Consider the following 26,298-nt stretch of genomic DNA (forward strand, 5'->3'; position numbering starts at 1 on the left):
CCATTATTCTGGGGGTCTAGGATGGAAACTGTTGACAGAAGATGCTCAGTGTCAGGGGCTGAGTTGGAACAGGGACTCCTCAGTGGCTTCTCTCTTGCTCTTGTGTCCTTGCTGGGGTGGGTGGTCCAGGGCTTCTTACTCCCTGGAGGCCATGTAGGCCATGATGTCTACCACCCTGTTGCTGTATCCCTACTCATTGTCATACCAGGAAATCAGCTTTACAAAGTTGTCGTTGAGAGCAATGCCAGCCCCAGCATCAAAGGTGGAAGAGTGGGAGTCGGTGTTAAAGTTGCAGGAGACAACCTGGTCCTCAGTGTAGCCCAGGATGCCCTTTCGTGGGCCCTCAGACGCCTGCTTCACCACCTTTTTGATGTCATCATACTTGGCGGGTTTCACAATTCAAGGCTTGTTGATTTACTTATTTTATTTTATTTATTTTACACAGGGTCTATATAGCCCTGTCAGAACTGGAATTCACAATGTAGACCAGGCTAACCTTAAACTCACAGATATCTGCTTGCTGAATGCTAAGATTAAAGGCCTGGTCCTTTTTGTTTTTAACTGTCAAACTGTTTATTCCAGGCTCCACAATCTTCAAGTTTACAAGACTGTTTTGGTTTTTGTTGCCGTTCATAAGCAAAATGGAACTCAAGAGATTTCTGTGAGAACTAAGTGAAGTTAGCCCAATACAGAACAATTATTCTCTTTTGGCTTCAGACCTGCAGCATTCTCCTGCCATCACACTGCTCCTTCTTCATGCCCTGCTCACTGGATCTCCGTTTCCTTAAATCACAGTCACCTTTAGGATGGACCGACTGCATTTGCCCTTCTTATCTTGTAGTTCACTGCTAATCCCTGAAGCCCCATCACCAGCCTAGATCTACATGGGTTTGGGAATTATCTACCAGCACTCTGGACACATCTAGTCGGAATTGATAACTCAGCTGTCTTACACGTCTAAAACATGAAACATCTGAAATGCATTCAAAGCCCTGTCACCAATCCTGACCTGCATGAGTTTTAGAAGTATCTAATGGAACTCTGGACTCATTTATTGGATAACTCAGGTATTTTAAACATCTGAAACAACACGTTCAAAAGGGAACTCATGTTCTTAAATCTCCCACTTCCTTTCCCAGTTAGAGCATAAACTCTGTAACAGCAGGCACCATGCTGGACACTCATTGGCTATCCTCTTGGAAGTGAGCACGCCGGAGTTGAATAGCTGAAAGACGGCGTGGACTCCTCTATGTGAACAAGATGATGCAGGGAGAAAACAACAGCAAGGCACGGCTCCCTCGCCAGGTATTCTGGGAGGACTGCTGCACACAAAGCTCTGTCCTCACTGCACGCATAATTTCATTTCAGTGGTCATAAGAAACATAAGACATTTGTCGACCTTTTTATCATTTACAAGATTTGGGAACGTTATTTTTGCACTATTTGGGGCAATGGGGGGGGGCAGCAGGGAGGTCTCACACCACAGCCCAGTCTGGCCTAGAACTCACTATGTAGACCAGACTAGCCTTGAATTCACAGCAATTCTCCTGTATTTCTGAGGTTACGGGCATAAGCTACCACACCCAGTCTCAAAGGTTTTAAAAGTTTGTGAAGATGTGGGCAAACACAACTGTTCTTAGAAATCTGTAGCAGACATTCTTTTATCATATAATAAACGTCTTTTTAAAAGGTCAATACACCGGGCGTGGTGGTGCACACCTGTCATCCCAGCACTCGGGAGGCAGAGGCAGGCGATCTCTGTGAGCTGGAGGCCAACCTGGTCCACAAAGAGAGTTCCAGGACAACCAGGGCTACACATAGAAACCCTGTCGGGGGGGGGGGGGCAATCCTAGGCCTCTTGCTGCAGGCAGGCTCCATGGGAATATATGGAAAAGAGGCAGGGAGGTAGCCTCCACAGAGATGGCAGTTTCACTTTTAACAACAGGCTGCAACAATCTCCTGTGACATGCCCTTCCCTTTAGCTAGTCATCCAGAGTGAAGTCAAAGGGTTCAAAGTCCTTCCGGAAGCGTCGGGCCAGGGCTTCTTCCTCCTCCTTACTGGTTTGACACTGCCTCCAGTCAGCCTTGTGGGGAATGCTGAGAACGGCTTCGCTGGCCAGCACCTCCCTGCACAGAGGACAAAACAGGAGCGGTAGTTGGAAACCACCCCTTCCTCCGCTCCCCTCCCGCCAGCTCGCCTCAGTACATCTAAAGAGTACGCAGACTGTGACTGCTCACGCTGCTCTCCTGCTCCAGCTGGCATCCCTGGCATCCTCTCTTGAATTCATGACCAGGTTAAGTGACCTCTCCCACCCCATTTATTTCTCCTTCCCTGCAACAAGTAGGAGCCACAATATTAGTGCTGAGGTAAGGAATACCCACACAAACTAGGACAGGCCCTGGTATCAGAAAGATCAGAGACAAATCTAAGTTCTGCTACTTCACATCTATGACATGAATGCTCCTTCCATCGTGCCATGATTTCCTCACAAGAGCGCCTTCCTTATAGGATCTGGTACATACAGAAGCCATACAGTCAAAGCGAATTCCCAGCTGCGATTATATCTTGCCTTAAATGACAGGTTTCACATAGTGCCTAGACCATAAGTTTGCTGAGGGCAGGGTTCGCAGTCACGTTATGGCCATTCTGACTTCTAGCTCCTCTACCTGTCTAGCAGTCCCCTCTTTCGTATGAGTACACCAAGAGAGATTTATGCGAAAAAAACAACTTATATTGATACATATACAAGCATCTTCTAATTTCTACTGATTTATATTTTTACTTTTAACTTATTTTAATATATTAGAAACAATCCTACTTGGCTCATTTCAACTTTGAAGGTATAATAAATAGAGAAGGTGAAAATGAATCACAGTGGCCTCTAAAAGTCAAAGAACCTAAGCTCCACTTTTGGTTTGACGCCTGGCAAATCTTGAGCATGTTTCTTCGTATGTAAAATAAAAAATAGCCATTTTCCCTATTAAGTATAACATGTATCAGTTGTACATTTGTATTCTGAAATCCTTCCATGCTGAGAACATAAGCAACTATCATGATCACATAATGTGGAGTGTACATGGCTGTGTGTATTGGCATCACATACCTACGTCCCACTGTGCATATCTACATCTGTTGCTAAGACAGGATTAAGGCAGACATTTGGAGCATTTAACATTCTTGTTCTCATTTATCAATTATCTGCTTAAAAAACTGTATCTGATGGACTTAGCAATGGGGCAATCTCTTGGAGGCTTTCCAAATTAGCCTAGGACTGGCAGAAGGCTCATTCAAAGTCCAATTTAAACCACTGGAAGTGGTCGGAGAACAGCTGCAAATCAGAGATCAGCATCAGACAACACAGTGTGTGCATTTTCTGCTTCCTTTTCACTGGCTTTTAGAACAATGCAGAATAACAAGGCTAAAGACCTCTCATCTTGGTGTTCAGCATATTAAAGTTTAAACTTTCAACTGTGTGATCATGGGCATGCTACCTAACTTGCCTTGAGATACAACAGCCAACAGAGTAGCCAGTAGCCAGAGGTGGCTATTTAAATTTAAGCTCTAATTAAATACAATTTAAAAAAATCAATTCTTCAGTTCCATTATCCTTTTCCTTTCTTAAAAAACTATATTTACTAATGTGTGTGGGTTCATGCATGCCATAGTACCTGTGTGATCAGAAGAACATATGAGTGAGCATCAGTTATCTCCTGCCATGTAGGTCCCAAGGATCAAACTTAAGTCACCAGATTTGGCATCAAGCCATCTCATCTCACTGGCCCCTCTGTGTTGCAGTATATTTTAACACCATGTGAACCCCAAGGTTGTGCTATCTATTGGAAAAGCCTGTTTCTAGTTGTGGTATGGCTTAGCCCTAGCACACGCCTTTAGTCCAAGAGCTTTCTGCTTGAATTAAATAAGAGGTGGAGCAAGCAACCAGTTGACAGGGAATGAACATAGGAAGTCAGAAAGAAGGACAGAGAGCAGCACAGGAAGTAGGAGGGGAGGGACACTCAGTTTGAGGGATTGTTGAAATGGCATGGAGGAGAGCTGCCTTCTGCTGAAGAGGAAGGTCAGCTGGGTGCTTTCTCTGCCTGTCTGAGCTAGCAGGCTTCCACCCCAGCATCTGGCTCCCAAGTCTTTATTGGTAAAACCAAATGATAAAGATTTTGTTAGAAACAACACCTCAGTCCCATTTCCAAGCACCCAAAGCTACATGTAACTTGTGATCACTGTATGAGTGCAGCTTTACAGTGCATGTTCATGTTTGTATGAAGTTATGCTGGGCACTGCTCCAGCGCTGGCAACTGGATAACAGTATATAAACAACAGAACTAGGAGGTTAAATGAAACAGTGCTTGTGAGGTTCTTGCCAGTGTCTGACTCAGCGCATGCTCAATGGTAGCACTTTATTCCGAGAGAAGCGCTTTCACCCCATCTTTTCCCTCTTCGGTCTATCCCTTATGTTCACTCACAGCCCTTTCATGGATCCTTACATTTGGTAGAAGTGAGCCTTTCCTTCTCTGAGTTTCTAATGTCCAGTGGTCCTCACAACTCGTTCATGGCAGTTTCACATTCTACACCACAAGACCATCACACTGCTCTGCTCTGAGGCTAGGCAGGCTTCCTGGGGAAGGACCATTCTCTAGCTGGTTTCTCACTGACTGACTGTCAATGCAGCACATCACCGTGTTTGTAATGGGTCTAATGAAATATACTAAATAGAGTCAAAGCATACAAACCTTCCAAATTGCAAAGGAAAATTCTTTTTAATTCTGTGAAAAAGCTTTTCTCCTGTGTCCAGTTCAACATAAAAATATGCTGCTCCTGGCTGTGCAATCTGCAATAAACACAGTTGTTAGGACAAATAAGACTTTTACATTAAAAAACTTGCTCATGTCCTGTAAACTCTAATTTAGCAAAGATTTTGGTCTAGAAATAAAAAACAAAACAAAACAAAACAAAAACTTGAGACAGTATTAGGAGCTAGAGTTTAAAAAGCCAATATATTCCCAGTTGTACCTGTCCTTCTAAGTTACCATTTTAGGAAGTGTCTAATTTCTGTGTTTGTTTAATTCCTGTGTGTTTATATGTGTGTGTACCTAACCCATGTGTGTGGTTACACACACAGGTATGCCGTGTGCCTGCTGAGGCCAGAGGATGGCACTGTGTGTGTTTCTCAATTCTGCCCACCTGACACCTGGAGACAGGGTCTCACTGAGCCTGCAGCCTTTCAGTTTAGCTGGAGAGACTCTTGTCTCTGCCCTCAGTGCACGCATCACAGGCACAATCCCAGTACTTGACCTTTACAAGGCTGCTGAAGCTAAAACCCAGGCCCCCACAAGCCATCTGGCCAGCTCCTCCTTACTCTTCCTAGCACAGCACCGGACTTCGCTAGGATGACCTCTTTATCTCTAGACTGATCAATATCCTGTAGCCTTCCACCAAATGGCCACTCCTTAGTATTTTTGGAGTAGCTCGACAGTACCTCTGACTCACCATGTAAAAAGTCAGATCTGACCTCCTCTCTGAACACATCCCCCCCCTTCCTGCTTCACCTGCTTGATGTCTGAGTGCTCTGGAATCTCCAGCAGCTCTATCTGCTGCTCCTGCGCCTGGGTAATGAAGGCATCTTTAATGTCGTCTGTAACACAGCAGCTGAGGGGCACAGGAACGACCTGCATTGGAGTAGGAAGAACAGAAAGAACTCTTTGTACTGGTTCCAAAGAGGCTGTGTCTCTCAAGCCGTATGGACGTAGCAAATCCATCACTGGGGTGGAAAAACACCCCTCAGAATAGATTCTCCTCAGGCCAAATGGCCTCCATTGGCCTGGCTATAGGACTTAAACTTATGAGATCCTGTCACATATGGGAGCCAATATGACATTAGGAAACACTCAAGAGAGACCTCTTTGTCTCTAAGCCTTTGACAGCTCCTGCATAATGTATGTGGCAGAGTCAGGCCCATTTGAACACTTAACAAATGCACCAGAAAGACGCTACCACCAAAGCAACAAATCACTCAACTTCCAATGTGCTAGTTCCATGCTGGCTGGAAACTATTTCCTACTTCTAAACCTTCATTCATGCTGGGCTTCCACACAAAATACCCATGTCTTCAACCAGCAAAGCCCGTGTCTTCATCTTCCTCGGAACCTTTCTTAGCTACCAACTCTTTCTCAACAAGGCCCACACCATCCTGCTGTTCACTTCCCCCCAGCATGGACTTCTCTATGAAATCCTGGGATTATCAGCAGATACTCTTAGCCCTCTAAATGACCACTAGTTAAATATTATCACAAAACAATAATAAATGCTCTAAGTATTAAATTTAGGTTAAATACTGAAGTCATTATTTAAATCTTTATCAGTCTCGAGGTCCCCACAGAGTGATTCCCAAGCTCTTGGGCAGAGAACGCCTACCTGAAGCTGGAGGTGATGGCTCTTGTAATTTCTTTCAAACAGAACACAGCGCTTCCCTCGACTCTTAAAGAAACGTTTCAGAGTAGCCTTATACTTTTCCACTTCTTCCACCACCTCTGCCGAAAGCTCCACAACTGACTGGTAGTGTCCAATGGGCAGGATGAGCACATGGTCATCAGATAAGCCTCCTTTGGCCAGGGCAAGGTAGCACTGAAGAAGAATCACACAGGCAAGACAGCAAGCCTCCATGTATGACCTTTTTGGTTTTTGTTGTTGTTGTTGTTTTTTGTTTTTGTTTTTGTTTCTTTGTTTGTTTGTTTTTGGTTTTTGAGACAGGGTTTCTCTGTGTAGCCTTCGCTGTCCTAGACTCACTTTGTAGACCAGGCTGGCCTTGAACTCACAGTGATCTGCCTGCCTCTGCCTCCCAGAGTGCTGGGATTACAGCCATGCACCACTATACCCAGCTACATGTATGATCTTTCAGAGAGAAAAACCTATATACACAATGAGCCTGATGTACAGGAGAAAATGTTCCAGATGTGTCCCTTCCTTCCAGACAGAATGGCAGGATCTTGCTATGTTGTGCACGGCAGCCTCAAACTCATCATCCTCTGGACTGAACATCACAAGAACTGCACCCAATCCAAGACTGTCTGTCTGTCTGTCTGTCTTTATTCTCATTCTCCCTCCCTCCCTCCCTCTCTCCCTCCCTCTCTCTCTCTCTCTCTCTCTCTCTCTCTCTCTCTCTCTCTCTCTCTCTCTCTCTCTCTCGGTTTGGTTTCAAGACAGGGATTATCTGTGTCACTGAGTTCTGGCTGTCCTGGAACTCTCTCTGTAGACCAGACTGGCATCAAACTCACAGAGATCTGCCTGCCTCTGCCTCTCGAGTGCTGGGATTAAAGGTATGTCTAACCATACCCAGCCCAAGATATTCTTATAGAAATTATATTTTAAAAGACTTGATTTTAAAGGTGAGAACAGGAGCTGGAGAGATGGCTCACTGGCTAAGAGTACTGGCTGCTCCTCCAGATGACCTAGGTTCAACTCCTATCATCCCAAAGTGGCTCACGACCATCTGTGATGGCAGCTTGAGGGAATCCAATGTCCTGTCTGGTCTCTGCGATCAGACATGGTGCACCAACATACACATACATATAATGGTTAGAACAGCATTCTTAAGCATCTTCTAAAGAATCTGATCAGTTATAACATATTTCCATGAGAATATCAAATGAACTAGAAGCATCCAAGAAGGGGTTTTGGCTTTAAGCACCAGAGTTTAAAGAGACCATTTGGCGTATCACTCCCAGGATCTAAACTTCAAAGCAATTTTCGGTTACTATCACCTTCTCTTGAACCACAGAAAGGAAAGCCAGGTGTGGTGGCCCACATGGATAATCCCAGCACTCGGGAGGCAGAGGTAGGGGGATCGCTGTGAGTTCGAGGCCAGCCTGGTCTACAAAGCAAGTCCAGCACAGCCAAGGCTACACAGAGAAACCCTGACTCGAAAAAACAACCACAGAAAGGAATACTTCTTATTTCAAAATGACTTCTTGCTTCCTCCCCCAGGAACATCGAACCCCATATCTCTATCCTCAATACACTTCTGGGCTTTTAAAAAAGAGGTTAAGGCAAACGTTGAGCATGTGTGTGAGGTGCTGACTGTATTACACACAGTGAAAGCAAAGAGGTGGACAACCTCATAGTGTGGGGAGAGAAACCTCAAGTTCAAATAGACACAGAGAGGCAGAGAACTGTTTTCCAACATTGAGTGTCAGTCTTTAACATACACACACCACTTTTTTTAAAAGTATGTCAGATAAGATGGCTCATGCATCTAATGCCAATAATCAGAAGGTAGAAGACTAAAGTCTAGCTTCAGTCCAGGCAAAAACTATAACAACAAAACAAAATCAACATCATCAAAACATGCTGTATAGTCCTAACAGTCATTTGAAAGGAATATGCTTTGAGTGAGTAGGCAAAGGGCCAGAGGATATCAGTACAGGTAAATACATAGGCACTTACAAAAATTACACTTTTAGTGTAGTGCTCCCAACACTAAGGTTGAATGAAAAAGCCCAGTGACAAACTATATTCTAATATAAACCAAAGAATGTTCATCCTGGATCTATGCCGGAGAACTAAGCACATGCACAGCTGATTTCCCATGTGACTTAGGTTCACCAAAATCTCAAGGAGCAGGACCAGGATACACACATGTGGCTCTACCTATTCTGGGGGCTAAAACAGGAGGATCTCAACTCTGAGGGCAGCTGAGGTAACAGAGGAGGGGCCTCATTACCAATAACCAGTCAATATCTTCCCCCAATCCTAAGAGGCATTGAAAGTTTTGATTAACACCCACTTTTTATGGCATTTCTTTGAAAAGATTTGACTTCTAGCCTTTTATTTTATTTATTTATTTATTTTTGAGACAGGGTTTCTCCATGTAGCTTAGCTGTCCTGGACTTGCTTTGTAGACCAGGCTGGCCTCAAACTCCTAGAGATCTGCCTACCTCTGCCTCCCAAGTGCTGGGATTAAAGCACGTTGTGCTTTCTTCAGCTATTGAAAGGTTAGACTAAGCAGCTGCCACACCTCTAATGCAGTGCCTCCCTCCAGTTCCACTTCCCACTTCCCCAATCTGTCCCCACCCTTTTGAGCCCTTCTAACCTGTCTATACTTGAGTGGTCTCTAACAATATATAAAAGAACCTAAATGAGATAGTTTCTCCTGTGGGATATGTGGACTTGCAATAGTTGCTCTGGACTTGGCACTCTGCCTCTTCCCCAGCCTGTGGCCACACCATTAGCACACTTTGTGTACACCCCTGAAGGAAGGAAAGCACAGCAAAGGTAGGGAAATCCAAGAGGGAAGTATAATAAAAGAAAAGCAAGAATGGCTGCAAGAAGAGACTGCAAGCCCTTTGCTAGAGACTCAGAAGCCCAACAAAAGACCAGTGTAGATCTGACTACTAGGCAGGCTAGGATAAAATGCTCTTGAGGCCTTCTACTTGGCGCTAGGAACCTTGGTCAAAAGCACTGCTGAAGATGCCTTTTGCTGCCTTCAGACACAGAGCAACAGGCTTCCTTTATCATTTCCAGACCCGTTTCCTGGGGAATAGACTGTGGAAGAAAGGAAAGGACACTTCTCCCCAAGCTCTAGAACAGCATGAGGCCAAGCCTCTACTCATGCTCTACTGTGGGCGCTTGAACCTCTTAATGTGTCCCAAGCAGAAGGCAGTTCAAAGCCTGCCTCACTACAGGCTGTGTGAGAGAGAATGTTCGAAAAAGGGCACATCCACAAAAATAAAAGCGTGTCAAGCTTGCTCTCAGGGTTCATTCACAGGACCACATGCCAACTGTGTGTCACAGGCCAGAATGCCGCCCTAGACAGTGTGCCAGTAATTAAGACAATTAAGACATAAAACATAAAGAGGAAAGTCTAGGCAGTTTGAAAGGAAATGAAAAATCAAAATGAGACTCCAGTTGGTCTACAGGAGGCCACAAAAAGGAGCTTTCAGCTTGTTAGGATGAACTGAGGAAAGTCACTTTTAGAAACTGAAATTAGAAGAAATCAATGAAAAACAGATGACCACCACTAGTCTGCAGAAGCATCACATATTATGCAAGCCTGAGGGAACATCCAATTCTAGCATGGGGGCGGGGCTAGAGTGCAAGTGTAACTCTGGTGATTAGCAGTCTTCACCACAAGGCAAAGAGACAGTTATCTTTACAGAGCCTGAATATTTAATGGCTAACTGAGCTCCCTGAGGAAAACTACCTGAGAAACGTGAAACTGAATGACTTCCCTGAGACACAGGATCTTCAACAGGGATTTGTCTAGTCTGGTCACCACACTCATGATCATCAGCTCCCTAAGCTGATTCAATGGCTGCTGATTACGTGACTAAATTCGCTATCCTAGATACTTTAGGTATGGTATACAGTTACAAAGCTACATACTTGTGATGGGTTGGTTGTCAAATTAGCTACATCTGGAATGAACTGAAAACCTAAAAATGGAGGGCACAGCTGTGAAGGATTTCTGCTTCGTCTGAAGTGGGAAGATCTACTTCTAATCTTTGGGCTGAGAAGACACACCCTTAATCCAGATCTTAGAAAATCCACCTCTAATGTAGGCCATGCCTTCTGCCGGAAGCCTACATAAGGACATGGAAGAAGAAAGCATTTTTCTTTGCCTGCTTGCTCTCTCCTTGCTAACAAGCCCAGCTCTTCACTGGCATTAGAATTTACTTCTTTGGGATTCCAGTGTATACTGAAGACCAGCTGAGACATCCAGCCTCTTGGACATTCTAATAAATACCACATACAAACATACATGCATACACGAATACACACACACACACACACACACACACACACACACACATGTTCCAGCCCCAGGGGATCCAAGGCCTGACTCCTCAGGCACCTGCACTCACATGTACATACACCAACAAACATTCACATACACTTGATTACATACAAAATAACGCTCCCCAACACATACAGATTGACACATTCTGTAAGTTCTGTTGCTCTAGAAAACCCTGACTAATACAATCCTTGACTGGCAAACTGAATTTATCACTTTAGTCTTTCTTTAATGAACTTCAGATCTTGTGGTTTTAGGGTTTTTGTTTTTGGAGTGTTGTTTTAGACAAAGCCTCACTCTGAAGCCCAGGCCAGCCTAGAACTCATTGTGTAGTCTAGACTGGCCTTGAATATGTGACAATTCTCCTGCCTCAGCCTCCTGAGTGCTGGGATTACAGGCCTGAGACACAACACTGAGCTAACAATATCAACATATAACTAAATCTAGTAGTGTATATAAGCAACACATCACCACTATTTACTATTTAAAACAAGGGAAACAGTGGGGCATGTTTAAACCAGAGAGAAATTAAGAGGATCAGCTCAACACTCCATGAAGCATAGATGAACCTAAGAACTACACAGGAGGCTTATCCTGAGGAGGGGCAGGGAAGGAGTGCTGTGAAGCTGACTCCTAGAACTACAACATTGTAACCAAAGAGGCAGCACTGGGCTATGGATGTTTCTCAATGGCAGAGTTCTTGCCCAGCATGCACTAGACCCTGGGTTCAATCTCAAGAAGGGAAGGAAGACTGTAGGCAATATTGATGAGGATGTGTAAAACAGCATAAATAATGGAGTCATCTTGAAAAGTAGTTTGACCATTTCTTAAAAAGCTAAACCAGAGCTAGAGAGAGCTTAGCAGTTAAGAGCACACACTGCTCTGAAGAGGCCTGAGTTCAATTCCCAGCACTCACATCAGGGGATCCCAGGCCTGAATCCTCAGGCACCTGCACTCACATGTACATACACCAGCAAACACATACGCGTGATTAAAAACAAACTATCTTTTCTTGTTAAGTTTAAACACAAATCTGCCAAGTTATTGAGCTACTCTATTCCTTAGTATTTATCCAAAAGAAATGAAAATGTGTGACTGTATGTTTTCCATTTACAAACATGCATGAACATTATCCAGAAACATTATTCCCTAGAGCCATAAAATGGTAACAATCCAAGTGTCTACAAGTGACAAGTGAATAGACAAAAACAGTGTACCTATTAAACATTAATTAGCACCGGGCGTGGTGGCACATGTCTTTAATCCCAGCACTTGGGAGGCAGAAGCAGGCATGATGTGAGTTTGAGGTCAACCTGGTCTACAAAGGGAGTCCAGGACAGCCAAGGCTACACATAGAAACCCTGTCTCAAAAAGCCAAAAAACAAAACAAAGCAAAACAAAACATTAATTAGCAATAAAAAGGAATGAAAGTTATACATGAAATACAATGAATGAACCTTAAGAACACAATGCTAATCAAAGAAGACACACACACACACAGACACACAGATACACACACACACACATTTTTATATTTTTGAGACAAGGGTCTCTGTGTGGCCCTGGCTATCCTGGAACTTTCTATGTAAACCAGACTTGCTTTGAACTCAAGCTATCACCTACCTCTACCTCCTGAGTGCTGGAATCAAAGGCATGCACCATCAAACCTGGCATCTAAACCTCTATTATGTGATGGATGCATAATTCAATAAGCTTACTAAATTATCAATGAATTGTACATTTAAAACGAGTAAATTTGCTGGGCATGGTGGCTCACACCTTTAATCCCAGCACTCGGGAGGCAGAGATCACAGAGGATCTCTGTGATTTGGAGGCCAGTCTAGTCAACATAGTGAGTTCCAGGACAGCCAGGGCTATGTAGAGAGACTCCATCTCAGAAAGAAAGAAAGGAAGAAAAGGAAAGAGGGAAGGGGGGAGGGAAGGAGGAAGGAAGGAAGGAGGGAAAGGAAAAAATAGAGTAAATTTGATAAGCAGATCATACACCATGTAAAGTTTGTAAAAACCAAGTAATAGGCATTTTCTTCTCTGCGACCTATCTATGGAAGTCACTCACATGTGTGCCAATGTTGACCACCAAATGCTTTTCCACCTCGGGGCTGGCCAGGCAAAACCAACAAGGGCCTGGAGGCTGAGCTTCATAGGAAAGAAAACCAAATGTTATTATGATCCAATCACAACAGACAGCATCAACTTTACAGCATCTATCCTTGTGGCTGGAGAGGCAGCTTAGCAGGCCAGGCAACTTGAGTTCCGTTCCCAAACCCACAGTGGAAGGAGAGAACTCACTCCAGAAAGTTGTCCTCTCATTTCCACATGCACACCACAGCATGTACGCATGCGCACTCACACATACCAACAAGAACTAAAAACGTTAAACGGGGAATTGATGGTTATTCATCATTGTCTGATCTATACATACTGCAAAGCACTGCCACAATGGGCTGGGCTTGCGGTTCTCACTACGACTGCCCAATGCCTGGCACCATTTTCAATGAAACTAAACCTCCATTTGAAGCCTTCAGATATTCAATCTACAGGTAAGTGGTCCACAAATAGATCATCATATATTGACTAAGGCAGCATGCAGCTGGCCATAGGCTACAATGAGAGAAAACTGACCTGGGGGTGGGGCAGTCAGGCACCCCAATTCTAGTCCCAGCTATGACATCAGCTAGCCACATAAGCATGAGTTTACCTTCCTAAGTCTGATTCACGTCTTTAAAGTAACAGGGAGAAGAAAGAGGCTCTCAATGAAAGCAGCCTGAAAGGCCTTCTTCTCAGCGTTTTTACACTATTATCTTATGAACTCACATTAGTATTATATTCTTACCATGTTTTACAAAGACAGAAAGAGTGTTTTTCTATAGTTCTTACAGGAAGAGTCTCAAAAGCCTGAAGTCAGGCCATTTTTATACTATTTTATTTTCACTGTGTTCTTAATGGACCTGTAAGATTTTTCTGTGCCAGGAGACACTCTCAGCCACACTACTTTTTCACTCTCCCCACCCCCATCCATCCTCCACTGCCACCAGAGCCACTGCTCACAAGGGAGAGGAGGGTACTTACGAGGCTTTCGAGGCTGCTTGGCGTGAGGGGGCTTGTTATCTCTGCCTGTGGACGACCGTTTCCGTCCTGGCTTTTCATTCAAATCAAAGAAGAACTGACAGGCTGATTCTTCCTGAAATGGCCAGCGGAGAGAAGGGTGTTACTCGGCTGCCTGTAGACAAGTAGCCAACCAGCAAACGAAAGGGAATTTTCTTGCCACTCACATCCATGTTTCTGCTCAGGCCTTCCTAGCCTTTCCTAGGGATGAGAAGTATATTCCCAGCCTGATGCCTGGCCTCTCAGCCCAACATCTTAGCATACTTATCCAATCAACTAGCGAACTTATCTCTCCTGAGCAGTGAGTTAAAATGCAAGGTCTTGAGCAATTCTCCCCTGAGCCGGAGCAGCATGACCCAATTACCTTTTTCTCCTCTCTCTCCCAGTGACAAGGAGTAGCCTTGAAATTTTGGAGATGAAACAAGTCTGATCCAATTTCAACTAAGGAGAAGAGAGGGAAAGAGCCATTGGGAGCAAAGGTAAAATGAGGAGGCAGGAAGTGTTTGGAGTGGACGGAAAAGTCCAAGAAAATAGACCATGCAGCCTAACATGGAAATGTGATAGGCATTGGGGAGAAATTAATTTCTAAAGCCTACTATTAAGAAACTTCTTCGAAGTAAATCTTATTTATTATAATTATATATATATATATAATTATATAAATAATTATTATAAAATCATAAACCTCTGCTACCAATGGACTCTTGCCTCAAACACTGAAAATAATCAACTTTAGATAAGGAAAAGCAGTATGAATCAACTTAGGCAAAGACTCAACATGTAATTGTTAACCCACAAAAACTTGAGTTTGATTACAATCTATTAGGATCTTGTAAATTTTGTTTTGTTTTGTTTCTGTTTTTCAAGGACAGGGTTTCTCTGTGTAGCCTGGGCCATCCTGGAACTCACTCTGTAGACCAGGCTGGCCTCGAACTCAGAGATTCACCTGCTTCTGCTTCCTGAGTGCTGGGATTAAAGGTGTGCGCCACTGCCACCCAGCAGCATCTTCTAAACATCAGGATTTGCCAAGAAGAAAATCATTGTGATTCAAAAGCTGAAGTTGCTTGGTGCATAGAACTACATACGGGAAACCATTCCTACAGAACGCACCCTGCCTGAGACCCAGCCCACAACCGGAAATTACCTGAGCAGCAGGAATTTGCTTTCTTCCAACTGCTTCCTTCCCAGAGTCTCGGTAAGGGTTCTCGGTGACATCCGGGGGCTGTTTCACCAGCTCTGCTACAGCCATTAGCTTCATGGGAACTATACTGAATGCATAAAGATACTCCAGGAAAAAGAGAGTGCAACGTTAGGTTGTTTCACTGTGACCAGCCCATGTTATGATGACAAGGTCTCTGACATTAAGTAAAATTACAAGCCTGCTTGTGGCTCCGAGAATACACAGTAGTGTAGCAAATGCTATTCCAGTGGCCTCTGCAATGGCTAATGAGGACTCACACAGTAAAGAGAAAAAACCCAGAGCCCCAGCCCTTAGACAGACTAGGTTCCTCGCTTGGATAGGGGAACAGTGACAATCTCCACTACAAGGCTCAGGGGTCTTGTTCTGTAAACCTTGAAGACAAATTGTTCCTGTCACTGCATCCTTTGTTTATGTGAATTTTGTCAATAGAATGAATCATGGCACTCCCTTTCCACCTTCTTAATGAACACTCCAACGAGAAAGGTAAGGTTTCCCACATACATACATACATACATACATACATACATGTTTTGTTTATGTTGTTGTTACAAGGTCTTATTATGTAACCTTGGCTAGGCTGGAACTCACTATGTAGACCAGGCTGACCTTGAACCCACAGAAATCTGCCTGTCACTACCTCCTCAGTGCTGGGAATAAAGGTGTGCACCACTGCTCCTGGCTTTAAGAATAGTCCTGAGAGGATTTTATTATTTTAGCTAAACAAAGCTGCTAGAAGCAAGCACACTTATCATCTGAGGGAAAAAAATCACATAGAGCCGTGGAAGGAAAGGAAAGCTGCTTCCTGCCCTCTCATCTCCCACGGAATCACGCCTTTCTCTAGGGCCTCCTACAAGGCACTCAAGGAAGCCACTTAGGCTGCTGGGAACTCACAGTTGAAAGCCAAGTTACCAACCAACCACTCAAATCTTTACCTTTTTCTTTTCTGGATTTCCAACATTCGCCAGCGCTATGAAACGAGTGGCATGCTGTGCACTTTCTTGTAGAACAACATGGTTTCTAAAACGTATTTGGAAGAGAACACTTTGTTTCATCTAACAAAACAATCGGTCTCATCATGGCACTTTCATACATGAGTCTTTCGCTCTGCTTTAGTTCACCCCTCCCAGTGCCACCTGCTCTGGCTCTCTTCCTTCCCCCAAATAGTTCCTCTTTCTTCTTTCATATTATCCCAACCGAGACTACAGACCCGGGTGAGGGATGGGAAAGAGGAAGTCTTAAATGCTGTTGGTGGGAACGTGACTTGTGTAGCACTCAGAGCCGTCATGTGACCCCGCTGTTCCACTAGGCTTTAAGATCAAACAACTCATCCATGTTTACAGCTACGCTCTTCACTTGGAATAATGGAGCCACCTAGCCGTCCAACTGATGAATGGCTTTTAGAAATGGTGCACATACACATGGAATTTCTAACCATAAATAAAAACAAAAGCATGACACTTGCAAGAAAATGGACTGAACTAGAAATCATTATATTAAGGGACATAAACTACCCAGAAAGACAAATGCTACACATTTTCTCTACAACCTAGATTTAAAAGTGTGTGTGTGTGTGTGTGTGTGTGTGTGTGTGCATATGTGTGCATATGTGTGCATATGTGTGCATATGTGTGCTTATATGAAGCCAGAAGATGAGAGGAAGTGTTCTTAATTGGAAAGGGTACAGACAAAAACCAGGTAATAGACTGCCATTTACTTTTGATTTGTAATTGTGAAGTAGATAAAATTCCACTAGGTCATGAAAAGAGCAGAAGTCTTGAATAACAAGTCAGATGACCTCAGAGAAGTCACCTAGCATCCCAGTGGGACTTATGTGCCCCTAACCTCATATGGGGCCAATGTGACAGATAAATGAGACTACACCTTCGCAAAGAACCAAAACTCCAACTTTTGCTCTTTAAAAAGTTGTAAATTGTTGATTAAAATGTTGATTACTTGAGCCAGATGCTGGAGATATGAGGACTATGTTCACTAAGCTGGGCCAGCAGCTCCTGCTCTGGCTCCTATGCTATGCCACCTCCCGGAATTGTAAACTAAATCAAGCCCTTTCTCTCTTAAGTTGCTTTTGGCCATGATATTTTACCACAGCAACAAAAATGAAACGAATACAGTTGATCACTTGTCCTGATGCCTTAGTACTAGAAGGAAGCAAGACCTATGGCTAAAAGCGAACAAGATGAACAAGTTTCTAGTGACAACCCGTGAGATGTTACCCACCTGTATGGAAGTCTCTCATAATACGACTTCTCCAAAGCAGCAAAATGATACCTAGGTTTCAAGCTGGAGGCCAGGCTGGAGACCAAAGTGGAGCCACATTTTTTAGTATCTACTTCTCCCTAGTAAACGGAATTCAGTTATCCACACTGAAGAATTATGAAAGATACAAAAAAACCAAAATGTTTTGAAATACCTTTCAAATTCATACACAGATACAAATGCAGACTGCTGGATTTGCAGTGAACTGCAAAACTAGGGCAATCAAACATATAAGAGCACTGGAATTTTATAACTACCGAAATGGCACAACTGTTGGAGACCAGAGGGTGCAGAGTAAGGCCACCCCTCCATAGTAAGCTCTAAAACACATTAGGAGCCCTTTTTGAACGCAGGTCTCTCTCTAGAGCCTATAAAGTACATCTCCATAATATGCTTTATAGTGCACATGTGTATCTGATAGAGTTAGTAAGTCATGGTCAATGCAGAAAATAAACTTAAATGCCAGCATTCGGAACACAAGGGGCCTGCAAACAGTCAAGGGCCTCCTCATAAGCACATAAGCCTTTCTTCTGTTCAGTCAAGGAAGCGGCACAACCACTTCTTTGTTAAAGAGCTTATAGGATCCTTTAACCTCTAGCACTCAGGAGGCTGAGGCAGGAGAATATCTGTAAGTTTGAGGCCAGTGTGGTCAACATGGCAAGTTCCAGGCCAGTCAGAGCTACAAAGAAACACGGTCTCAAACGAACCAAACCAAACAGAAGCTTGCAAGTACACTATTTTGTCACAGTAGATTTGCACACAGAACATTCCTAGCTTTTGTCTTGTGCTTTCCTTCGAGTTCCTGCTAAAAGGCAGGTGACCTTGGACTTAGTGGTCATATCGCAAAGATTAGCTAACTGTGTTGTTTTCTTTCACATAAAAATCTCGGATGATTGTCTATAAACTTTGACCAAAGTCTCCACCCCTACTGGACCATGCTGACTTTTAGCTCTCCCCAGAATGAGGTGCTTCCTTTCTAGAAGAGAAGAAGCCACAGGAGAAGTGAGGCTCTTTTCCTTTCCATACTCTGCCTGATGACGCCTGGCATCTTCCTGACTTTTACGGTCCCAGACACTTAGTACTGAGTCAGCAAGGACTGGTGTACATAGGCAACACTCTGGAACATCACTGATAATTCTGAATCTGTTTGTGAGGGTTGACTCTCAAATTCAGTCTTACGTTTCCCTCCACTAAGGCTCAACTGGTGCTCTCTACCCTTACACAACCTTTCCAAGGTCCTCCTTAGGCCATGTCTACAGTTTACTGGTAATGGCCCCTCCTCAAGACTGTTTAAAACATACATAGGTGGGTCCCGGGACATCCCAGAATATTAGTGTCCCTAACAGAAACTCAGTCTTCAGCACCTTATTCCCCATCTGTAGATATTTACATTACTAGACTCAGTCTCACAATGGCCCAATTTTAAAATATATTTTGATAGCCAAAAACCAATATTCTGGAATGGAAGGTGGAAATAAATGCAACTGGAGAGATGCCAATAGCTGTAAATCTTTCCACTGAGAACTAATAATTTTGCAAAGTGTATAAAGAAGGTTAATGGAGGGTATTTGTAAAGAACATAATCTCAGGAACCATTTGCTCATAACTAAGATTCAAGAATCTCATCTGTAATTTATATTTTTATGAGATCAACTTCTATTTTGGTCGGTAGACATAGGTTTTAGAATCTTGAAAATTTTTCACAAAGCATTTCTAGTAAAATGTACTAAGAATTAAAATATTCAAAATAAAGAGAAATACTTTAAAAACCCAACTTAAGCCAGTGTGATCTGCTTTAAAACTTGCAACTGAGCAAGCACTACTCACAGAGGAATTCGCGAAGCTCCCCACATACTTGGGCCACGGGGACGTGAGCAAGATATCAACACCCTTGAACTGGGATGCCGAACACAGCATTGTTCTCAGGGAAGACACATCTTTGGGACTGAAGCTGTGAGCTGGGGCTGTTTCATCTAAGGACTCTGTCCCACTGAGATACGCAATCTGCAGTCCCGAGCTTCCAGTGAAAACACCTTTTCGACCTGGGTTCAAAGAAAAACGAGTGAGTATTAGTAAAAAGCAGCTGGAGGAAATGTGGCACTTACTCTCTTTCACCATGCCCCCCCCCTCCTGCCTTTCTACTCTCCTGAAGGAGTCAACTCCTACAGCTCTGCTCTGGCTGCCCGGACGCGGGCTGCCTGCTTCTCACAATATTCCTGCTCCATGTCTGAAGAGCTCCTAGGGGCAGCTGCTGGTCACTGCCTGGACCTTCCAGTGGCCTCTTACCCTTCAGTCAGATTCTCTCAACCTGGTGTCTGCACACTGAACGTCCCAGAGCAGCTGCTTCCCCGGCCCATGACAGCCTCTCACCGCCTTGCTTCCCCCTCACTCTATTTCCTTAACAGCGTGATCCTCTTCTCAGCTTTATTTTCCATTTTTATGGTACCTACTCCCCAAATTGTATACTAATTGATCTACTCTAGAAAGAACTATCAAAGTATATTCAACTGCAGAGCTTCAGGCTAGCACACATCTGCCAAGACCACTGTTAAAATCAGTAGAGGTCCCCAAATAAGATGGTTGACAAATACAGTAATGTACTTAATACAAATTGAAAAAAACACACTGATGATTGTGACAAATTGGACCCATGTTCAGATTTCAAAATGTTTGTCTCACAACTGTAGCTAAAAATAAACAAGCAGAGGGGCTAGAAAGAGGTCAGGCATTAAGAGCCCTGGCTGTTCTGTCAGAGGATTTGGGAACAGTCCCCAGTACCCACATGGCAGCTCATTCAAGTTTAATTCTACTACATTTTGGTGGCAGAACACATTTAGCAAATGTGTGTGGCCCTGGGTTTAATCTCCAGTAACACAAATAATAATGTAATAATACATTTAAATCATATTTTTAAAGTGTCGCTCCACAACTTGCCTACAGGAGTATCACGTGACTGGAGAGAGCTGACATGCTCCTGTGAGGCCACAACTGCACACAGTACTAAAGGCAACAGTAGACCGTGTGGGAGGGTGAGGGAGGCCACGGTAGTCCACGTGGGAAGGTGAGGAAGGCCATCTCTAACAAAGGAAATGCAGAAGCCTTCTAGAGGTACAAGCCCATGAAGAAATGTGAAGAGAAACCATGTTAGAAAATAATGACTTAAATGGTCCAAAAACCAGTAAACCAATAGCAGACAGCTCTGAAGCTGAGGAATGCAGAGGGCTGTGAACAACTTTAATCTGGGATCAGAGTGTCCCTGAAAGCAGAAAAAAAAAAGACAAAAGAAATGAAAAAATAAAACAAAACAAAACAAAAACCAAAACACCAAGGATGAACACTATAAATTTCAGTTGTCGAAGCCTTAGACTGATGCCTAGAGTAAAGCTAGTTAGAAGCCAAATTAGCAAGTAAGGTATGTGTGGATGTACATGCATGCATACATACATACATACACATATATATTACTTACACACATATATATGCATACATGTACAGCGAGGTCTGTGTAAGAATGCAATTTCTTTTATTTGAATGTAATGTACACCTTAAGTGCTCCATATATTGTGGCCAAGGAATAAGTCACTCTAGTTGACTAAAAAAGTATGTACAGGGCTACAGGAGCGCACTGAGATTAAGAGGAAATAGAGAAACAATGAAGAAGAAACATTATTGTCCAAAAGGGTATAGACACAGACTTTGAGAAAAAAAAACCTGCCCAAAGGGAAAAACAAAACAAAATCCTTATTCTCTCAAGCAGTAATGGCAGAAGAATCCAGTCAAGACTTTTCCTGAAATAGTAATCTCTGAAAATTTTTTACTAAAATTCATTACAAAAAAATAATTAACTTACCCAGGTAAGTGATGTTTTCAGCTAATTCACACCCATCAGCATCCTGGAAATATTTCGCTGTTTCCTGGTTATTGGCGCCAAGCACATATGTCTGAATAGGAGCTAATGAGGAAAACAGACATGCCGCCACGTGGTTACTCGATCTGCTCTGAGAAGTGAGAAATGTTTCCTCATAGGAAAACCAGTCACAGTGAGAGTAAAGAGGCCACGTGTTCCTTCCACAGCCACCGTGAACGTGCAACACGCTCACCACTAAGACTCCTAATCCAAGCCTATGTCGTGACTGCTAAATGGTGTCAATGAATCACCACCTTAAAGTAGATGGTCCCTGGCTAGATAATGAAGAAAACACAGCCTAAAGGAAAAGCACTCGATGAAAAAGCCATTAGGCTGAAAAATAGAAAGAAAAAAGGACGTGCTTAGTTGCATTTATTCAGTTTCCACCATTCGAAATGAGCATTCTTTTGGTAGAATGAAACGGAATGAAATTAAAATGTGAAAAAAAATGGAATGTTCATAATACATACATGCATATATAGTACATTCTTTTTTTTTTTTATAGTACATTCTTTTCAGTTCAATGCAGAGTACAAGAGGGTCAGAACACTCTTCGTCATTTTATTTGTTTTAGACAGGCTAACCATGTAGCCCAGGCTAGCCAGTCATGGATTTATGATACTCCTCCCTTAGCCGTTCTCATTGCAGCACTGGGCATGCACTACCAAGGGCAAGAGAGAAGCTCTCCAAGGGCAGCTATGCCACCAACGCATGAGACAAATCATCAGCAACTGATATGTGAAAAACAGCCAGATAATAACCACAGCCCCTGAATTTGTTAGAAATCATACATTAAATAAAAATAATTTCTGTACCTTTCTTGTTGCCAGTCTTATACTCTTCCCACTCAGCATCTTGGGTAGAGCCAAAAAAGTTTCCTACACACAACAGCAGCTAAAATGAGTTTTTAAAGATATATGAGATTAAAACAAAAAAATTAAACATTACATTATTGATTGTGATATTCAGCTAGTTACTCTAATAGTCTCAAACCAAGTATTTATTCTTTAATTTGTAGAATTCCAAAATATCTTTAAGAACAGTTAATTAACTGATAATTCTATGAATTATTAAGCTTGGATGCACTGTCAATCAAATCCAAGTTGGGGGGGAGAGGGGGAGGGACATGGACTTTGAGCAGGCAGAAGTTAAGTGCTTTCCACAGTTCCCAGGGCCTCACCATGCTTCTCCTTCCTTGGAATACCCAGCAGTGTTGAAACAGAGACTTAAAGAATGCCTCTGTGAAATATGAAACTTAAATATTAGACTTCAGAAATACGTGGGGAGGGGGCATAAGAACATCACATTTGCCACCCACTGTTTTTACTTAACCTTTAACCCAGTGAACAAATCTCCCCAAGCCTGCAATACTCTCCTGCATCCTAGGAATTCATAATCTACTTGGCAACTGCACACAAGTTCATTTCCGGTTCTTTCTTTTGTGAAGCATTTGCACATCTGTCTGTTATCTGATCTAATCTACGCACACACCCATGACACAGATCTGTGCTTACCAAACCCAGGAGTCAGAACTGCCTAGCTTTGTTCAGTTTGTTTGTTTGTTTGGGTTTTTGGTACAGTGAGAAAGTAACAAGATTTAAATTCAAAACTATAAAGAGGTGAACAGTAAATAGGTCTCCCCTCTCACATCAATCCATAGCTACTAAGTCTTCATATTAAAGGAAAAAATTAACCTAACCCCCCCCCCCCCCAAAAAAAATGGCCGGGCATGGTGGTGCACACCTATAGTCCCAGCACTTGGGAGGCAGAGGCAGGTGGATCTCTGTGAGTTTGAGGCCAGCTGGTTTACAAAGCAAGTCCAAGACAGCCAAAGGGTACACAGAAAAACCCTGTCTCAAAAAAACAGACAACAAAGAAACAAACAACAAAGAACAAAAACAAAAAATGAAGTCAATCATAAAATCAACAAAGAATCTACACTTCAATGTTTGACCACAGTAGTAAAATTTCAGTAAAAATGATCATCTTACGTCAAAGTTCCCACTTTTCTTCTGAATTGTCCGAACTCTATTGAATAAAACATCAAACTTTCCTTCAACGTCTCCACATGCCAAGCTGCAAACAAGAGATAAACATTACAGCAATTCAGGAAACACAATGGATCTGCTAGTCTTGGTACGCATTACTTGCCGTCTGGATTGGAGATAGGATCCAGGCTCTGTAGGAATCTGCTGACGGTTGGTGCATATGGACCATGACTGGCCACCAGGCAGAGTTGCCTGAAGATCTCACCAACACCTCCAGCTCACCATATCTAAAACTTAGCTCTCTGTAACTGAGCCAACTCCTTCTCATTCCTGTATTTTGAGGATGGGTCTATCACCAACCTGGTCACTAAGAGTCAGCAAGTCCCTTACTTTATCTGATCCAAGTAGCCTTTTCTCCAAACGTTTTTCATAATCACTCCATTCTCCTTACTTCTGCTGCCTGGGCCTCACTACACGGCTTCAGTCGTCATCAGCGCCCCACCAAGTGAACAACTACACTATGCAAAGTCCAATGTGTTGAATACTGTCCTAAGAACACGGCAGAACTCTAAGAGGACGAAGGCTCATTTAAAGCCTCAGAGTTCACAACAAGGAAAAGGACACTTCAGTCCTAAGATTACATGGGAAAGGCTGTGGCAGGAGGCAAGCGGGAAGTGTGAAGGAGCAAGGAGCCGAGCATGATAAGGCAAACTATGCCCAGCGGTCACGTGACTTGTTCTAACAGCTCAGTTCCGACTTTAGGAATTCTGATTTATATAGTTACATAGTTGTTTGTCTCTACTTTGGGGGAGGTATTATATTAGGAGGCTTGTATGTGTCACCGTGCTCATGTGAAGGTCAGAGCTCCTTCTGCCATGTGTGTCATCAGGGATTGTACTCGGGTCATCAGCCTGGCAGGAAAGGCCTCTACTCACTGGGCCATTTCATCAGCCCTTATTTTCTTAATGTTTCTATTGCTCTGTCAGCATGTCTCTCTGTTGTTGCTGTTGTTGTTTTAATCACTCCTACCATTGAACATTTTCAAGCAGCATATAAATACTGTATGTTTCATCAATACTTTTAATAACAGCAAATGATGGTCTGGAGAAACTGTTGACTACTACTGTTGAAAGGGCTGACTCCTGTTGAAAGGGCTAAGTACTGTTGAAAGGGTTGACTACTGTTGAAAGGGCAGTGGCCTGTGGGAACAGGGAGGAGGAAAACAGATGACTTAGGATGGCCAATGAGGGGAAGCAGGAATGGAGGGAAACAGCTGAGCAACTGAGAGTTCTGATGAGGCAGAGAAACCGCAAAAGAGACTTTACGGATCCTCTAGTGCTTTCTCTGCTTTCTAGTCACTCAACACACAACTGTAAGTTTAATGTCCCTTTCTAAAACAAGCTGCGCCATTTACTGTAGTCTTTCTAGCGGTCCTGGCCTGTCTTTCCAGTACTTTCTCTACATTTTCCTAACTGAACTCTCCACACACTACAGACTGACCACTCTCTGGCCCTGCTCTTGTCGAGGGAAGTTCCTGTAATAGCTCCGATGTACTCTTCCTCAAAGCCCAGGAAATCTCTGTAGCTTTCCTGGTGGACTGAGAAAACCACTCCTTGCCAAAATCACAAATACTCCTGTACCATTTCAGAACAAGCTCCGTCTTAACTGTTATGCGGTCTAATTTATTCTCTAGGAGCCTCTAAAATCCTTTCAGTCCCCATTGATTACACATCCAATAGTCACTGTCTGATATAGGCTCTCCTACAGCATTGTCTGAGCCCAGTGACTGCAAACGGAAATCTATGACCGTCTTCTACTGGAGGATCCTCACAACCAAGACATCACTAAGCCCTATTGATTACATCTTCTTAAAAAGCCATCAATTTCTGAACTGTCCCTGTGCCATCACTCTATCTAATCCTGGCTGCCTTCAACTTTGGGTCTGATCTGTTTCCCACCTTTCAAGTAGACTACTTTCTTTTCTTTTTTCTTTCTTTCTTTCTTTTTTTGTTTTTGCTTTTTTGTTTGTTTGTTTGTTTGTTTTTTGTTTTTCGAGACAGGGTTTCTCTGTGTAGTCTTGGCTGTCCTGGGTTCGCTTTGTAGCCCAGGCTGGCTTCCAACTCACAGCGATCCACCCGCCTCTGCCTCCCGAGGGTGCGCCACTGCACCCAGCCTCAAGCAGACCACTTTCTACAACGAAAACTGGATCATGCTAAGTAGCTTTTAAACGTCTCAGTGATTTTTCTGAGCTTAATGCAATAATATTTGCCAGAGTTAAATCCTCATTTTCTCAAGAAAGCTTTAATTCTTCTATTATGCCAAATATCATTATGATGTAACCTCCAGAATCGTTAACCTTTTCTCTATTTTCCGCATTCGTTGATACCTGTTCCTCTAGTCTAGACTACCAGTCACCAAGGCAGGAAGTCATTTATGCAACATTTGGCACCATGCATGACACACTGCCGCTGCTCAAGTTTTTCTGAATGAAGTCTTGTCTGCGCTAACCGACTGCGCCACAAAAGTACGCTAGTGCAGGGGCAATGTTTATTCTGTCTGCTAAGACCCATAAATGTCTGCAAGTATTTGACCAATCAACATATGTCTCAACGGGAGAAATGAAAGGAAGATGGTGTGTCGCAGGCAGAGTAAGCAGAAGAAAAAGGAAGTCTGGCTCTGCATGTTTTTATTCCTCCGGGAGAGACTCTGAAGACCCCAGGGAGAAGAACAGGGAGAGGAGAGCAGAAAGCCTCCAGCTCCCAGCAGCCCCACGACCTCCCCTGGCCTTCCCCTTCCGGTCTGAAGAACGACCCCACCCCCACCTCTTTCTCCTTTCCCACGAGGTCCCTGAGTCTACCGATGCAAAATCACTCACAGTCGCAGCGGCTTCTGATCCATCGGTAAAGACAACCTGTGCTAGGACAGCCACCCAAAGCTAGCAACACGAACGCGGGCTCAACTTGGAACGCCAGAGCGCGGACATATGACATCACACAGCTCAAC

At 43.4% G+C, this 26,298-nt stretch overlaps 1 protein-coding gene and 1 non-coding gene across 2 annotated transcripts; both read right to left on the reverse strand.

Annotated features, from left to right (window-relative positions):
* Positions 1–1,846: 1,846 nt before the first annotated feature.
* On the reverse strand, positions 1,847–26,289 carry Cwf19l1 (CWF19 like cell cycle control factor 1). The gene is made up of 14 exons (XM_051146622.1): positions 26,171–26,289; positions 23,299–23,383; positions 22,123–22,201; positions 21,251–21,352; positions 19,228–19,442; positions 17,362–17,480; positions 16,059–16,143; positions 15,070–15,210; positions 13,890–14,001; positions 12,877–12,956; positions 6,425–6,634; positions 5,560–5,679; positions 4,744–4,841; positions 1,847–2,127 (listed from the first exon to the last, which is right to left on the reverse strand). The coding sequence occupies exons 1-14, from the start codon at positions 26,191–26,193 to the stop codon at positions 1,983–1,985; spliced, it is 1,614 nt and encodes a 537-aa protein (XP_051002579.1). The 5' UTR covers positions 26,194–26,289; the 3' UTR covers positions 1,847–1,982.
* On the reverse strand, positions 5,866–6,011 carry LOC127190230 (small nucleolar RNA SNORA12). The gene has a single exon (XR_007830731.1). It is a non-coding gene; the product is annotated as a small nucleolar RNA SNORA12 (small nucleolar RNA).
* Positions 26,290–26,298: the final 9 nt, after the last annotated feature.

This window comes from Acomys russatus, chromosome 5 (assembly GCF_903995435.1).
Source record: "Acomys russatus chromosome 5, mAcoRus1.1, whole genome shotgun sequence".
In the NCBI taxonomy this organism is placed as follows: domain Eukaryota; kingdom Metazoa; phylum Chordata; class Mammalia; order Rodentia; family Muridae; genus Acomys; species Acomys russatus.

Coding starts and splice junctions, on each gene's coding strand:
- Cwf19l1 (XM_051146622.1), bottom strand. CDS start 26,193: ATGGATCAGAAGCCGCTGCGACT. Junction 5,680..6,424: donor GCCATCACCTCCAGCTTCAG/GTAGGCGTTCTC, acceptor ACTCCAATGCAG/GTCGTTCCTGTGCCCCTCAG. Junction 2,128..4,743: donor TTTCCTTTGCAATTTGGAAG/GTTTGTATGCTT, acceptor TCCTCTGTGCAG/GGAGGTGCTGGCCAGCGAAG.